This window comes from Pipra filicauda, unplaced genomic scaffold (assembly GCF_003945595.2).
Source record: "Pipra filicauda isolate LSUMZ 115617 unplaced genomic scaffold, ASM394559v2 scaffold56_size3634133_pilon, whole genome shotgun sequence".
Classification (NCBI taxonomy): domain Eukaryota; kingdom Metazoa; phylum Chordata; class Aves; order Passeriformes; family Pipridae; genus Pipra; species Pipra filicauda.
This window is the reverse complement of record NW_024104720.1, coordinates 1,080,859-1,095,434: the sequence shown is the minus strand read 5'-3', so window position 1 is coordinate 1,095,434 and position 14,576 is coordinate 1,080,859. Positions and strand designations below refer to the sequence as shown.

Below are 14,576 nucleotides of genomic sequence, written 5' to 3'. Positions count from 1 at the left end.
TCAGACTGGTCTGCTGGGGTGAGCTTTCAGGCAAAAAAGGCACTAGCACCAAGTACTTGCAGCTCCCAGGTGAGAGCTCTGATCCTGGAGCTACTAGCCAAAAGGAATCCTTCTCATATTTCCATTTAATAATTACTTTTTTTAAAAACCAACTTTAGGTGTAGATTCTTCTTTTTCAGAGAATGTCCAAGCAGGCTGTGAAATCAAGAGGTAGGACATACTTGATCCCTCCAAAGGGATCAGGAATTAGCATAGATTCCACACCTCAGCATGTGTTACTGGGCAGCTCTGAGTGGCTCTAGATTCACAGTAGCCTCAGCATGTAGCACAGAATTGAGGGGTATGTGTCTTGAAGGCAAGGAACCAGAAGTTAGGAGCCATGACATTGACCAGCACTGGGGCCACAGCTTTACAGTAAGATATAACTGTCCATTGGCATAAAACATTATTCTTTATGCAAAAAACGCAGCACACAACCCAAAATTGTACCTGAACATTACATGTTCCTTTGCACACCAAGGAACTAGTCCAGCTCAAAACAGATTGCTGCAAACAAAAGGGAGCGAGGGCTCCTTCAGGCTGTCAAAGCTGTTGTACCCCTCTACAAAGACTTTTGTGGAGCTGGGAGCTTCTGAAATTCCTACTTATATTTCTTTGTTTGATTCTTTCTAGTCTGAATAGTGCCAGTTTCTGATTTTGTCTCTTTTTTAAGACAAATCTTCCAGAGGCATAGTTAGACTGGAAAGCATAGCTTTAGTACTCAGTTGCTGGCAAGTTATTTGACTTTATTACAATATTTGCATACTTTGTGCTGGTATCTCTTTGGTCTGTTTGTATCTATTGGGTTTATCTTCAGGGATGAAGTTCTTAACTTTTCATCCTTTTTCTAGTATACTACTTTACTTATGGTTTGACATATCTGCCCTTAACTTAGGAGGGCAAGTTTAATTTTACAAGATTTGTCTTAGATAATTTGTAAAAAGTAAAAAAGTTTTCCTGCTTCTGTTACTTTCCAATCCCCTTGTATAGAAATTTTAAGCAGTTCATTTTGCATTTTTCCAGTTAGAATTTAACAGTGTTTCTTACACAATTGCTTAAGGCATTTTTGTCTGTGAATATGTTTGAAAAGTAACCAAGTAAATATGCTTAATTTTCCTAAGGTCGTGTAAATAGACAAATCAAATTAAAACTGCTTTAAAAGTACTCAAGGACTCAAACAAATGGTAGAAGGGTTTCTGTTTGGATTGGTTTGGATTTGGGTTTTTGGTGGGTTTTTATAAAAATAACTTCATTAATGTTTTCGATTAAAAATTAGGAAGGGAAAATAGCAGCATAAATTTTTAATTTACATTCTCAGGCAATTTTCTTTGATGTTTCAAGTTTGAGTTGTGTTAGACAATAACCAAACTGCATTGGTTCTCACTAGTCTGTCGCCCTAGATTCATTTGTCAACATATTTGTTGGACTATTTTCTACAAGGTATTTGACTCTCTTTAAGTCTGCAAGCATCATTTGCAACTTATTTTGCAAATGCCATTACTCGCTATACTTATTTCAGGCGCAAACTGTTTGATAACCAGCAGTGAAATATACACTTTTTATTACTCCATTGCCCTCTTATCACACAAATCACTACATAAGAAAAAGGAATATATTCATCTGAGTCATTTAAATAATTGTGATGGTGAGTGACATGAGGACAAGAGAATTGATGCGTTTTATCTCATCCCCAAAGATGTTTCTGTATGCCACACATAATTTGTCTTCAGAAAAAAAAACAGAACCTCTATGTTACTGTATCATTTTATAAAAGTTTACCTGATACAAAATTTTGTGGTTTGTAATAATGAAATATTTATATCTAATTTAACTTGCTATATACTAAACATCTAGTATTGCTCATTACAATTAGCAAAGCAATATTTAAGATGAAATGGCTTAATGATATGCTTGGGCCAAAATTATTTACCATGACTTCTTGTCTCAAAATGGGAATTCAAAAAACTGGGTTAACCTAAAAAAAACTTTTCTTTTGAAGTATGAAGCAATACTGTCCATTTTGATGTTTTAAATGCACTGATACAGTGAATAAATCACTCAGGGTAGGGCAGAGCACAGAAGGGCAGGAAAGGGCAGGGAAGGCAAGGGAAAGCAAAATAAGGGAAGGCATTACTCTCCAGGATGCACCAGATCCCTCTATATTAAAGTAAGCAAACTTTAAAAGTCAGATTCACAATTCTTCAATTGCCTTTGAGGGGAGATGAGGAATTGCTTACTAACTGCATGAAGACTTCTCAGTTATTGGATTCATATTCCTCAGGACTGGTGACTAGAGAATAATAGGAAGGAGATCATCCTAAATCTTGCCTTTACCATTGTGTAAGTCTTCTTAATGACCAATTTATTAGTCTTCTCAAATTCCCCCATACTTATGGGATTCCATGTTTTATCTCATCCCCAAAGATGTTTCTGTATGCCACACATAATTTGTCTTCAGAAAAAAAAACAGAACCTCTATGTTACTGTATCATTTTATAAAAGTTTACCTGATACAAAATTTTGTGGTTTGTAATAATGAAATATTTATATCTAATTTAACTTGCTATATACTAAACATCTAGTATTGCTCATTACAATTAGCAAAGCAATATTTAAGATGAAATGGCTTAATGATATGCTTGGGCCAAAATTATTTACCATGACTTCTTGTCTCAAAATGGGAATTCAAAAAACTGGGTTAACCTAAAAAAAACTTTTCTTTTGAAGTATGAAGCAATACTGTCCATTTTGATGTTTTAAATGCACTGATACAGTGAATAAATCACTCAGGGTAGGGCAGAGCACAGAAGGGCAGGAAAGGGCAGGGAAGGCAAGGGAAAGCAAAATAAGGGAAGGCATTACTCTCCAGGATGCACCAGATCCCTCTATATTAAAGTAAGCAAACTTTAAAAGTCAGATTCACAATTCTTCAATTGCCTTGCTTCTAACTGCATGACTTCTGTGTTGTTAGTGAGTGCACTAACATATTTCTGAGGGATATGAGTTATTTTTCTGATCTCAGCCAGAACAATACCGGATTAGACTCCTCTATAATTCTTTGCTTATTAATCACACAAACTAGTCTTGTCTACTATTTGATTCCTCTCTTCCTGATAATGCTTTTAATTAACATTAGGCTCAAGGTGTACATACGTTGGAAGTTTTATTCTGTCCCTGACAAATTATTACAGGTATGTTATTAAGCCACTGAGAAACAGGCTTTTGCGGCAAAGGTGTGTTTTCGGCTTGACTGTTACTCTCTGTATCAAATCCTACTGTTTCCCTGTAAGTGTTAATTGAGGCGTTTTTAAGCCATAATAATACTGACCACTTCTCATACAGTGTTTTTAACGTATCATCCTTAGCTAACCTTGCTTAGGATGAAAGTATCAGAATTTCAGGTAAGGAAAAAAATAATGCATATGCATCATGGGACTTGATAAAGGTCACTAAAAATAAGAAATTTAATTTCTTCTAATGATTCCTATTCAAAAATTCCAGTGGCTGCTATAGTTGATATACTGCACAACACAACTCCGTAGTTGATTTGTGAAGCCAAAAAAAGTATTAATTCAACTAAAATATATCCTTGGGATAATGTTCAATCTTAGTTTCAAGTCTGAAAGAATCTTCTGTTTTCTGAGGCTCTCTAATCGATAAGTTGAATTTCTCTTACTTCCAAACCTTGAACCTTGGTGGTCTTGCATATATTTTATCCCTCTTTCTCTAAAATGACTTGGTGCCTTTATTTCTAGGCAAACTTCCCTGCATTTGGCCAAATTTCCGTGATTTTTCCAAAAATCTTGCTCTTTATTGAAAATGACATCTATGAGTTGCTCCTCCTCTTCTTCCTCTGCATCGTTTTCAGCTGTGATATTATAGTCTCCTTCAAGTCAATGTACATCTATGGGACAGCTTAGGTTAGGAATTTTTAGAAACCTATCATTATCTTTTTGAGTGGCTTCTTGTTAATAGTTATATGTTGAGATCAATTATGTAGATTTCAATCAGTTTAAATTTGTTGTATTGATTTTATAACATTCTATTTTTAAATAACAATACCGTGCAGTATTAAGACAAACAGTACTGAGAAATCCAAGTAAGCTGCGTGAATGTGATTGACTCTATTCAGTTTTGCAATCTCATTGAAAAAAATAATAACACGTTGAATTATATTCTTATCACTTTTTTTTTTTCACTTATTGCCTGAGTTCATGTGTCAACCATTTTATTAATTTGCTTAGGATAGAAATTATAGTAATAGCTCTGTAATCACTGAAGATGTTCCACTTTCTCTTTTCCCATATGGCGTCTTTGTATCTTAACTGGAGCTTTGCCAGAATTCCAATAAATATCAACAATTAAGCCCAGTTCAGACACCTTCTAAATCAATTCTTAAAACTCCTGCATGTAAGTTCCCAGATCTCGGTGATTACAGCAGCTTGCCTTGACAGGGTTTTCAATGAGTCCTCTGTTTTGGCAAGATGGGAGTGGATTGTTCCATCTCTATGTAAATATAGGATAAAAACACTTGTTAAGCATATCTTATCATTCATCATTACTATTGAATTTGTGATCTTCCAAGGAATGAATCATTATTACAATTCCTTTTTCTCCACATACATTTTTAGGAATCCTTATGAATTCTGTTAATGCTGCTAGCTACTAATTTACTATTATATATCTAACTACCCTTTCCACTATCTCTATTTTAGACCTTTAATTCATAAACATTATTATTAATTTCCTCTTTTTAACCTTTGTTACATTCTGTCTAGACTTTGGCCAATTTTATTGCTTATTTGTTTTGCATTCCACAACACCAAAACAATTTTTAAGGTAAGAAAAGCTTTTTTACCCATGAAGTTTAGGGCAGATTGTTTACACACATACCCAAACATTTTTTACTTGCTGTTTGTAAATATTCCTGTTGCTTCCCCTGTTTTCTCTTCTAATAGATTCCTTTGCTTTGGTGGCTAATCCATAAACATTACTTTTCCATTTTTTTCATGCATCTGGAAGTAGATTTACAAAACAGGAGTTAGATACCATGATTTAGACCTTGGGCTGCAGTCGGTGCCCAGTGGCCCAGTCTTTGGTTAGCACTCCATGTCTTGCTGTGGTAGGCAGGAGGGCAGAGTGTTTTGCTGGGGGTAGAAGGTCCTCACTAGCTTCTCTGAACTCCAGCAGAGGCTGGTTGTGTGAGAGGCACCAGTAATCAAATACTCAGCAGAAACTCAGTCACTAGTAGCATTTAGGTACCTACAAATGGGGATGGACTGATTGTCCTTGCTGGATGCTGGATGTAGCTTCTTACTACTGCTTCAGGTACTTATGCCCTCTCTATATGTCTAGCTCAGGAGCTGCTTATGAATCATATAGCTGTGGTGTGCAACACATGCTCTTCCTTTTTACTCTTTTACTATATTTACTCAGTGAAGGCTGGATATAAAGAGTTGGTTTTTTTTTTGCTCTGAGGAAAGTGAAGCAGTGGAACAGGTTCCCCAGAGAGGCTGATCACCCTTTGTCCTTGGAAGATTTCAAGACCAGGATGGATAAAGCTATAAGCAGCGTAGTCTGATCTCACATCTGAGCCTGCTTTTTGCGAAGGAGCTTGCACTAGATAATTTCCTCAAGTCTCTCCAAATTATCTTATGATACTATGTCAACAGTATTGTTAATTAATCTCTTTAGCAAATTAATAATTTTGATGTGTATAAAAATTGAATAGTTTTCAAAAGTTAAAATTCCTAATTATTTTCTAAAAATACCTTTGATTTTTAACACATTTACTTGCATTCTTTCCTAATTCCCTTCATGATCAAAAAGAGTACTTGGAAGAAGGGACTGCCCCCCTTCCCAATTTTCATAATTCCAGCTCAAATTTATGATGGGTTTAGCAGTAAGCCATCTGTCCCATCTTACAATGACTAGAGAAGAACATAGTTAAGCTTTCTGGTATAATTTATAGTGGTACCAGATATTATATCTTTAATAAAACATTGACACTATTTTAGTATCCAAAACCCCATGTTTTCATATGGTTTTGTTCGATAAATTTTTCCCTGCTATGGCCATAAGGAAATTTCAAATATGTTTTTGAAATGTTGCAGATAGTGCAGTATTCCCTTACATGTCTCTTGACATCAATATTTGTATAGCAGAAAGACTTGAACTGTAGCACACACTGGTTTTGACGAGACGTGCTTCAGTTCTTTACAGTGTTATGATTGTTTGTGGTGATCTCATGCCAGAGAAAATATAAAGCTATTCCAAATGGATGTTTGCTAATAACCAATTGTGTATTTGTTTCAACTTAGTTATCATAATGTGTTTAATGACTAAGCAGAATTTTCATAATAGAAAGTCAAATATAGTCTGAATGGAAAGAAGGGAAAATAATTTATTGACCCTTTGATTTGGAGGCTGGAGTGTAAAGTGAAAAATTTTATCTGGGCGCCTATTAGTGTTCACAGCTTTGTGCAACTGCCTTTCCATCTTGCACTGGGCATAAAGGGTTTTGCCAAGACCTTTGAGAAGACAAAGTCCTTCAGCTGAATAGCTAAATATCATATCTTGCAATTAAAAACAATATTTAGTTGTTGTCCTAATGATCAGTAGAAATATTAAGCTTCCTTTTAGTAATGTCTATCTAGAGCAGCTCTGTGAAAATGAACTAAATACACAGCTGACTCATACCAGATCAGGGGAGTGAGCAATGGTTTAACATCAGATTGTACTAATTGTGAAGGTAAGACACCTACAAGGCCATAGTTTGTCTTTCAGTTTTCTAATCTTACTTATTGTGACGTTAATTAAAAAAAAATCCCTTTTCTATGCATCTTCCTGGAAAATGCTCAATATTTTTTTACTGCCCAATTCTCCAGTGAAAACATGAAAACCAAAAATCTCTTTTTTTTTGTTTTGAAAAATCTCATTGAAAAATATCTGCAGCCATTGTGCCTATGTCTGTGATGATCTGGATTTAATGACTGAACATAAGTGGGGAAATCCACAAGTCCAGCTTCACAGTTACTTCAGACTGAGACCTCTTTACAGGCCACAGTCCAGAACTACCCTTGTCTTTAGGAGAGACACAAGGAAAAATCTCACGGTAACCTAGCTAAGGGAAAAAAAAAAGACAATTCTCCCCCCCAAAAAGCCCCAAACAAAAACCAAACCAAGCAAAAATCGCCAGATGTAAAATCTTTGTAGTAAAGGCTTGGTTTTATTCTTTCATGTGACATAGCAAGGCTATGATGCACAAGTGAGCACTATAAGTGCTACTACAGTACAGCAATTAGCTGCAGCCCGGTCCAATATATAATCTTTCTAAAACCATATCCACTAGTTATTGGCAAGCTTGACTTCTGGCAACACTGGAGACTTTTCCTTTGGTATTTCTCTGCTCCTGTCTGATATCCTCAGTATAATTTTCTTTCTTTATCTTTCTTTTCCCAATACTGCTCATAACCCACACTCAAAGTAAAAGCTGACATGACTTTGAAATGAAACATATAAAAAATGGTTTAAGGGCAGTACAGGGCAAGAGGGAATGGAGAAGGATAAATAATTTCCTGCTTGTCATCTGACAGTCTATGCAGTCCAATATCAAATTAGGCACTTGGTTGTATCAATATATGTTGTGCATCAGTAGGCAATCGTTATTGTCTTTAACAGTAATTCCCGTGAACAAGCTTTAAAATTAATTAGCTAGTAGAGTTTTAAAAGACAGTGTTAAATGTTTACCAATACATCAACTGCAAACACTTTTATTATACCCCCAGCTATCACAATTTGGTTAGTACAAGATTTTTTAAAATTAAAGTTTTCCTGTTAAACTCTATAAACACAGGTATTGTATTCGCCATAGTTCTGTTATTCCTCTGAGATTTTAATACAGATTTCTCTTAGTGAGCAGTATTCTATCATTAGTCACAGTGTATTCACAATATAATCCTTCAGACTATGTGGTCTTCAGGTACTGTTTTCCCCAAATTTATACAATCATTGTCTCATACCCTTTTCAGGTGCACTGACAACACAGCCTAAACTACCATACCAGCTACTACAAAGTTAATACTTTACATCAATGTAGTGTCAAATAGAAGCTGCCTACCCTCAAACAAAAATGAAACAAACCAATCTCTTGCCTGTACAGCAGTCCATACCTTCTGAGAAAATCCAAAACAACATTTTATGACACTTTCTATATCGGTAAGATGTGTATTTAGAAGATCAAAGTGGAAAAAGGCTTTAAGTTCATGACTAAAAATATAGAAAGCCTTTCCAGTTACATACTTTATAAGTCATTGGTTGAGATCCCCAAAGGGACTTAAATTAGGCCATTAGACTTGACAGTAGACTGTTATACCCTTAACTTTTAGACCACTGCTTTCTATAGGAGAATGCGTAGCCCTGAGTTGTTCAAACTCCTTCTGTGATTCACAGGGTCCATCAGAAGCCTCAGGATGGGAATTGTAACTGCCAGCAAGGAGCTGCCTAAGTGGGCTGATATAAAGCAGTGGGACAAATATGTCCTACACCTCTCTGAATCCAGCACATTAGCACTGCTAAGAGCTGCCTGCCTCTATCCCAATGTGTATTCATGCACGCCTTCTCTAAAGACTGTTTAATCAAAACTCCCAGCAGAGATCAGAACTAACATCCCACGCAAATGCCCAAGTAATTAAGACAGTCACTTTCTGACTACGTAAAATCTGACAGCTCTGAAAGAAGTTGAGAGCTCCTTCTGAAGCCAGCCTCTACTCTGGGACTGGGGAGCACATCTTGGACACATCACTGTGCTGTGTTCTTCAAACATGAAGATATGCAATGGTCATCACCAGCATCATTTTGTGTGAGGCCCAAGCCAGTAGACAGTCTGAGAAGACTTTAGCAGCCTGAACCCTCTAGGAGCAATAGGAAGAGAGACAGCTGCATTGCAAATCCCAGCAGGCAGCCTTAAATATCAAATAGTCCTTAAATTTACAGCAGTCTCAAGAATTAGGTGCCCCCAAGCATAATTTGAAATGTAATTTACTTATCTGGAGAAGACTGATGTTTAAAGTTTAGGTACCAGGAGTAAAGAGGAGCTGAACTAGGTACTATGAGTCTGTGTTTTTAACTGAAGCTCCTAAGTTTCATATTCAAAACTTGTCAAGGAATCACAGAAATCTGAACCTTTCACAACCAATGTCTGCATCCCATTCCTCAAGCAAGCCATTTTGGGGATTTACAGGATTTTTATAGTCATAAAACTGAATCTTTTATTTGTGCAGATTGTCTGAGCCTCAGGAAGGGGGAAAATAAGAAGGGCAGATGGGGAGAAAGCAAAGCATCATGTTCCCTTGGGAAAGCTTTATCTCAGAGGAGAAATCTTACCAACCTCATGGAGCCCTGCAGGCATCTGTAGCAGGCAAACAAGGAGCACCTCTGCAATCACCACTACCCTGGCAACAGGCTGCAGAAAACTCTCATCTTCTATCCATGTTTCAAAGATGAGCTGTGACTTCTAGAAAAGGAGATCTCTCTTCCTGAGGCAAGCATTTTACCCAAAGGGGTAATTAAAATTTAAAAAATGCTCTCAAATTTATAGTTGTTAAGATCTGATTATTGAGAGATGCCTCTGCCTGAATTAAGGTGCAAATGAGACCATATGCCAAAGTCAATAGTCAGATAAAATATGAGGTATAAAGACAAAAAAACATAGAAAAGAGAGGAGGGAGGAAGAGAGAAAGAGACAGAGAGAGAGAGATTAAGCAGAAGATAGTCATCACTCATGGATCCAGCGGCATCCTTTTGGTCCTTCTTCACCCTGGGATTCTCTGTGTTGGAGGTCCCAAGGCCGTTCAAAATTTTTTGCTATTTACACATTTTTGCAAACAAAGGAATTAATGCTCATCGGCTAAACAGTTCTCTAATGCTAATTAATTTGCATGCTGACTCTTTCTTTCCTTTTGAGTCAGTGGGTTTCTTGGGTCAGTGGGCCGTGAGTCAGTGGTCACGGTCTCCCTCTGCTGGAGTGACCTTTTACCTGCTGCAGATTTCAGCACAGTTGCTGAGTTGGCTTTCTCTGTGGTGTGTAAATTCTGCATTCTTCGTGTCCGTTATCAGTGATGCATTCTTCTCCCATGCTTTGTTTATCTCCCCATAGGCCTGAGATAACACTCAGACAATAGTACCCCCTTTATCCTATCTCAAGTTCCCATTAAGATGGTTTAATTTACAGTCCGAGTTTCAGGTATACATGGAGGCCTCTGTCCCATGGTTTGGGGTGATCTTTGTTTGACCTGTGATGTGGGGATATTCGTACAAGTAGTTGCTTCTTTTCCCACTGCCACAGTGGGAATTTTTGTCTGGATACATTACCTAGGATGTACTAACCAGATCCTGTCTCTGCTGGGCCTGGACTTAGCACCATCCTGTGGCTCCATTCTGTGCTTTTCTCATGACTAAGTCCTTCTGTGGCTTAAACAGTGCTTGAGACAGGCAACTGTGATCCTTAAGCCCTTACAATAGTTCATCATTCTCAGGAAACCCACTTGCTGCAAGAACCTCTCCCTTTCTTTAGTTATTGTATAAATAAATACATTCTTTTCATCTGGAAGATACTTAACTATTTTCCATGCTGTTCTCAATCATAAATGAGAATAGGCCAAACCATAACCCCCACAACACTCTTCAAACCATCTTTTTTCCATTATAATTGATATTTTAGATCGCTTTATAACCGCCTCAGCTATAAATTAATCCCCATTATTTGTAATAAGTGCTGTCCTCACATAAGTATATTGGCTGTATTCCCAGAATAATGCTTTTGGAAGGGAATTTGTTCATACTGGGAGAAGTGGAGGAGAGTGAGGGATGACCAGCAACCCTAAAAATCTCATTAATAATGAACAGTAGTAGGAGAAGATAGAAATCTTCTCCATAGTTAATCAGGGTGTCATCCTTTAAAAATGTGATGTAGAAATACAGACAAGGATTTCTTCTATCCTTCAAAACAGCTCAGCCCAGACCAACCTATTTGTCAAGGGATGAAGATGGCTTCCTTCCACTAAAGACTTTCCCCTGCTGAACTGCAAAAGCATATTGCAAATAACAAAGGGGCTAAAACTTAAAAATACACCAAAGAAAAAAGCAAACAAAAAATTGCCACAAGAATGTTTTATGCCAGAAATCATTAGACAACTGCAATTGAAAGGCCATTACCAACTCCCACTATAATAAAAGACATTATAATTGCAATCTGAACAACTGGGGTGACACTTTCTATGTTGTTTATGTCCCATAGGGACACATCTTGGCACTGCTGCTTATTAATGTAGGTGATAATCATATAATGAATGACTGGATTGATAAGTGTATATTGAGAACAGCTGTTAAAAATAGCTGAAAGAACAGTGCACTTTACATCTTTATTGGAATCCTTGAAAAGAAAGAGGAAGAACTGTCTTTAAAAATTACTAAAAGCACAAAATAAAGATAGCCATAGCATTTAGAGTAATTTTTTCCCATAATGACTAATTCAAGTTTCCCATTTCCCTCATGAGAGAGAGAGCAGGAATCTATCCTAGTGAGCAAAACAGATCACATATGTGATTAGATACTGAATAAAAGGTAGGTGTATAGCTCTGTATTGTAATAGCACCTGCATTTGTTAAGTTAAAAAACATACCTGTTTTAAATTAATGCTTTTTCTGGATGACAGCCAGTTCCTCTTATAATTATCATCTTTTCTCTCTCTTTTAACATTTCAGTTATTTGGGTGTTTCCTAGCCTGGGAGACACGAAATGTCAGCATTCCTGCTTTGAATGACAGCAAGTACATTGGAATGAGTGTATACAACGTGGGGATAATGTGCATCATTGGTGCTGCTGTTTCATTCCTTACCCGAGACCAACCCAATGTGCAGTTCTGCATTGTTGCTTTAGTCATAATATTCTGCAGTACCATTACTCTCTGCCTTGTGTTTGTACCTAAGGTAGGTGAATATGTTTTGCATGGATCTGGATTTTTTCCTTCTGTTTTGTAATCACGATTTAATATATAAATGTTTATTGCCTTTCCAAGTGCAGGGGATGTGTGTGAATTCTTAATCAAGCCCATCTATAAACTCTTGTTTCTGGACCCTGAGGGAAAAACAAAGCTTCATGAGATTTTGGAGTAAATGGAATATGCAAAGTTACAGGAGTGTGTACATGAGTTTCTAATGCCTATATTTTTACCGAAACTGTGACTGGGGAAACAAACATTGTTTTCTGTAGTTTCAATGGAATAGTCTCTATTTCCAACTTCCAGGAACTTTTTGGAAAGAATTGTAAGTGGAGATTCAGGAGGGCCAGGTCCTGTTATCTACTCCGCCATGTTTCTTCTCTCTTCTCTCTGGTGACCAGCAATAGGACTCAAAGGAATGGCATGAAGCTGTCTCAGGAGAGTTTTAGGTTGGATATTAGGAAAAGGTTCTTCAGCTAGAGGGTAGTTGGGCACTGGAACATCTGGATCCCTTTCCCCACCCATGACGTGGGGGAGCCCAGTTCTAGTTCCTTCTCCATCTGAAGAACCATTCCGACGTCTTGAGGGACGGGGAAAGGGGACTCCAGCGACAGGGTTTTTCAGGCCCCGAGCCTGGAGGGGAGAGGTGCCCTCCCCTCCCCCCAGCACCCACGTGGCTCCATGGCAGGCACAGAGACAGCACACCGGGCGTGGAGAGGAGGCAAGAGAGAGTTTATTTTTGGGAAGGGGTTTATAAGGCTTTTAGGAGGGTCAAAGGGGAACCAATCACAAGTTCAGGGTCACACAGAAAAAACCATCAGGTAAAGGGTCAACAGCCAATAGGAAGGGGTTAACCAAGGACCAATGAGAAACACCTCAGGACACCTTCCCAGGGCACCTTGTATGGAACACAATAGCCCTTCACAGGGGGGTGTTGGGAAGAGGGAGGCAGTGACACTGTAGAAAATACAAAAAGCCATTTTGAAACATGTTTTAACCAGTTTCTCATCAGATTCACTGCTACAGGAACAGGCCCTCCAGGGAAGTGGTCACAGCACCAAGCTTGACAGAGTGCAAGAAGCATTTGAACAGGCACACGGTGTGACTCTTGAGGTGCAGGGCCAGAAGCTGGACTTCAATGATCTTTGTGTGTCCCTTCCCAGGATATTCTATGATTCCTACATATCCTAAGCAAGATAATCAAGATCTCTGTTTCTATAGCTACAAAACAATAAGATCATTTTAGTTCACTGGCACTATGTAAGGTCAACTGTGTTGAAATCTCTAAGTATTCAAGTATGGTGCTACAATAGGCTTTTTCAGTACTTAAGAGGAAATCTGTATGTATACTGCAAGTGCTGAACTTATATTTTTTAATGTGTATATTAATGGACTAAGTGAGGCACAGACTGGAAGGCATATGTTTTCATTTCTTTTTGCTCTTTTGGGCTCTAAGGGTGCTTTCATTGCACCTTGTCGGAAGAACTGAGAAGACCCTTACCCACAGAGCGCTGGAACTTGACCATTTTCCTTGCAGAGTTAAGCTTTAGATGTGAATATGACAAATCTTGAATGAAGGGAAAACTGGTTTTTACGTAAGCTTACTCTAGCAAAGCCTTAAGTGCTAGGGAATGTATTTGATATTTTGAAGTAAAATGTGCAATTGTATTAATTTTAAGTGACTTGCATAAATGTAGCTTATCACCCCAAATCAGATGCATATGCAGTTGGATGTCCAAAATGTTTGCAAGGCAAGAGCCAAAATATAGGTCCTTTCACCTCTCAGATCTGTTTTTAGGTTTTTCAAATGAGTTTGTGGCTTCAAAAAAGTTTGTGGCTCTTTACTGGACAATGTTCATTCAATGTATTGAGCAAATTGTAGTCAGTAGATTCTGGTGCTAAGTGGCATCCCATCTACTGAGGGGGGCAAGAACTATATGTGTAGAATAAAAAACTAATAAATTCATATAGAAGTGTACCCTCTGAAGGAAATTAGAGGCATAGACTAGCAATAGTAGTTGATTTCTGATCTGAAAAAAAGCAAAGTAATTCATCCTCCAGGACTGACTAAATAGGATGGCTTTACAAGTTCTGCAATTCCCTTCTCAAATATTAAAAAGCCATATGTAGACATGCCTAGTCATATTTTTATTCTGGATCTTGGGGAAGATTCATAACTTCATTCTAAATTAAGGGAACATTCACAAACAGAGTGTACTTCAAAATTCTGCAAGATTTAAGTGTGTAAGCTGTATGAAAATGCATATTAAAACTCTGATGCCAAAAATACCTCCATAGAATGTCAGAACTCTCTTCAAAGAGAAGCATTAATGCTGTCCAAGCTCTTTGCCCTTTTGCTTTCATGCTCCTTTGCCCATCCTTCTCTTACATTGTCACAGGCTCTGAAATTACTTTTCTGTTTCCTTTTTTAACCCCTTCGTCTGATCTTCTTTTAAACCCCAATTACCCTACCCTTATTTTTTCTCTCAGTTCTTTTTTCCTCAAAATACAAATATGAAACATAGCCATCTAGTGTGAA

At 37.6% G+C, this 14,576-nt stretch overlaps 1 protein-coding gene across 1 annotated transcript in view; it reads left to right on the top strand.

Annotated features, from left to right (window-relative positions):
* Window positions 1-14,576, top strand: part of GABBR2 (gamma-aminobutyric acid type B receptor subunit 2) — a 471,821-nt gene that overhangs the window by 432,211 nt on the left and 25,034 nt on the right. Inside the window, exon 15 of the mRNA XM_027741022.2 lies at window positions 11,802-12,026. Coding sequence (XP_027596823.1) covers window positions 11,802-12,026 — 225 coding nt within the window. The remainder of the gene's footprint in view (window positions 1-11,801; window positions 12,027-14,576) is intronic.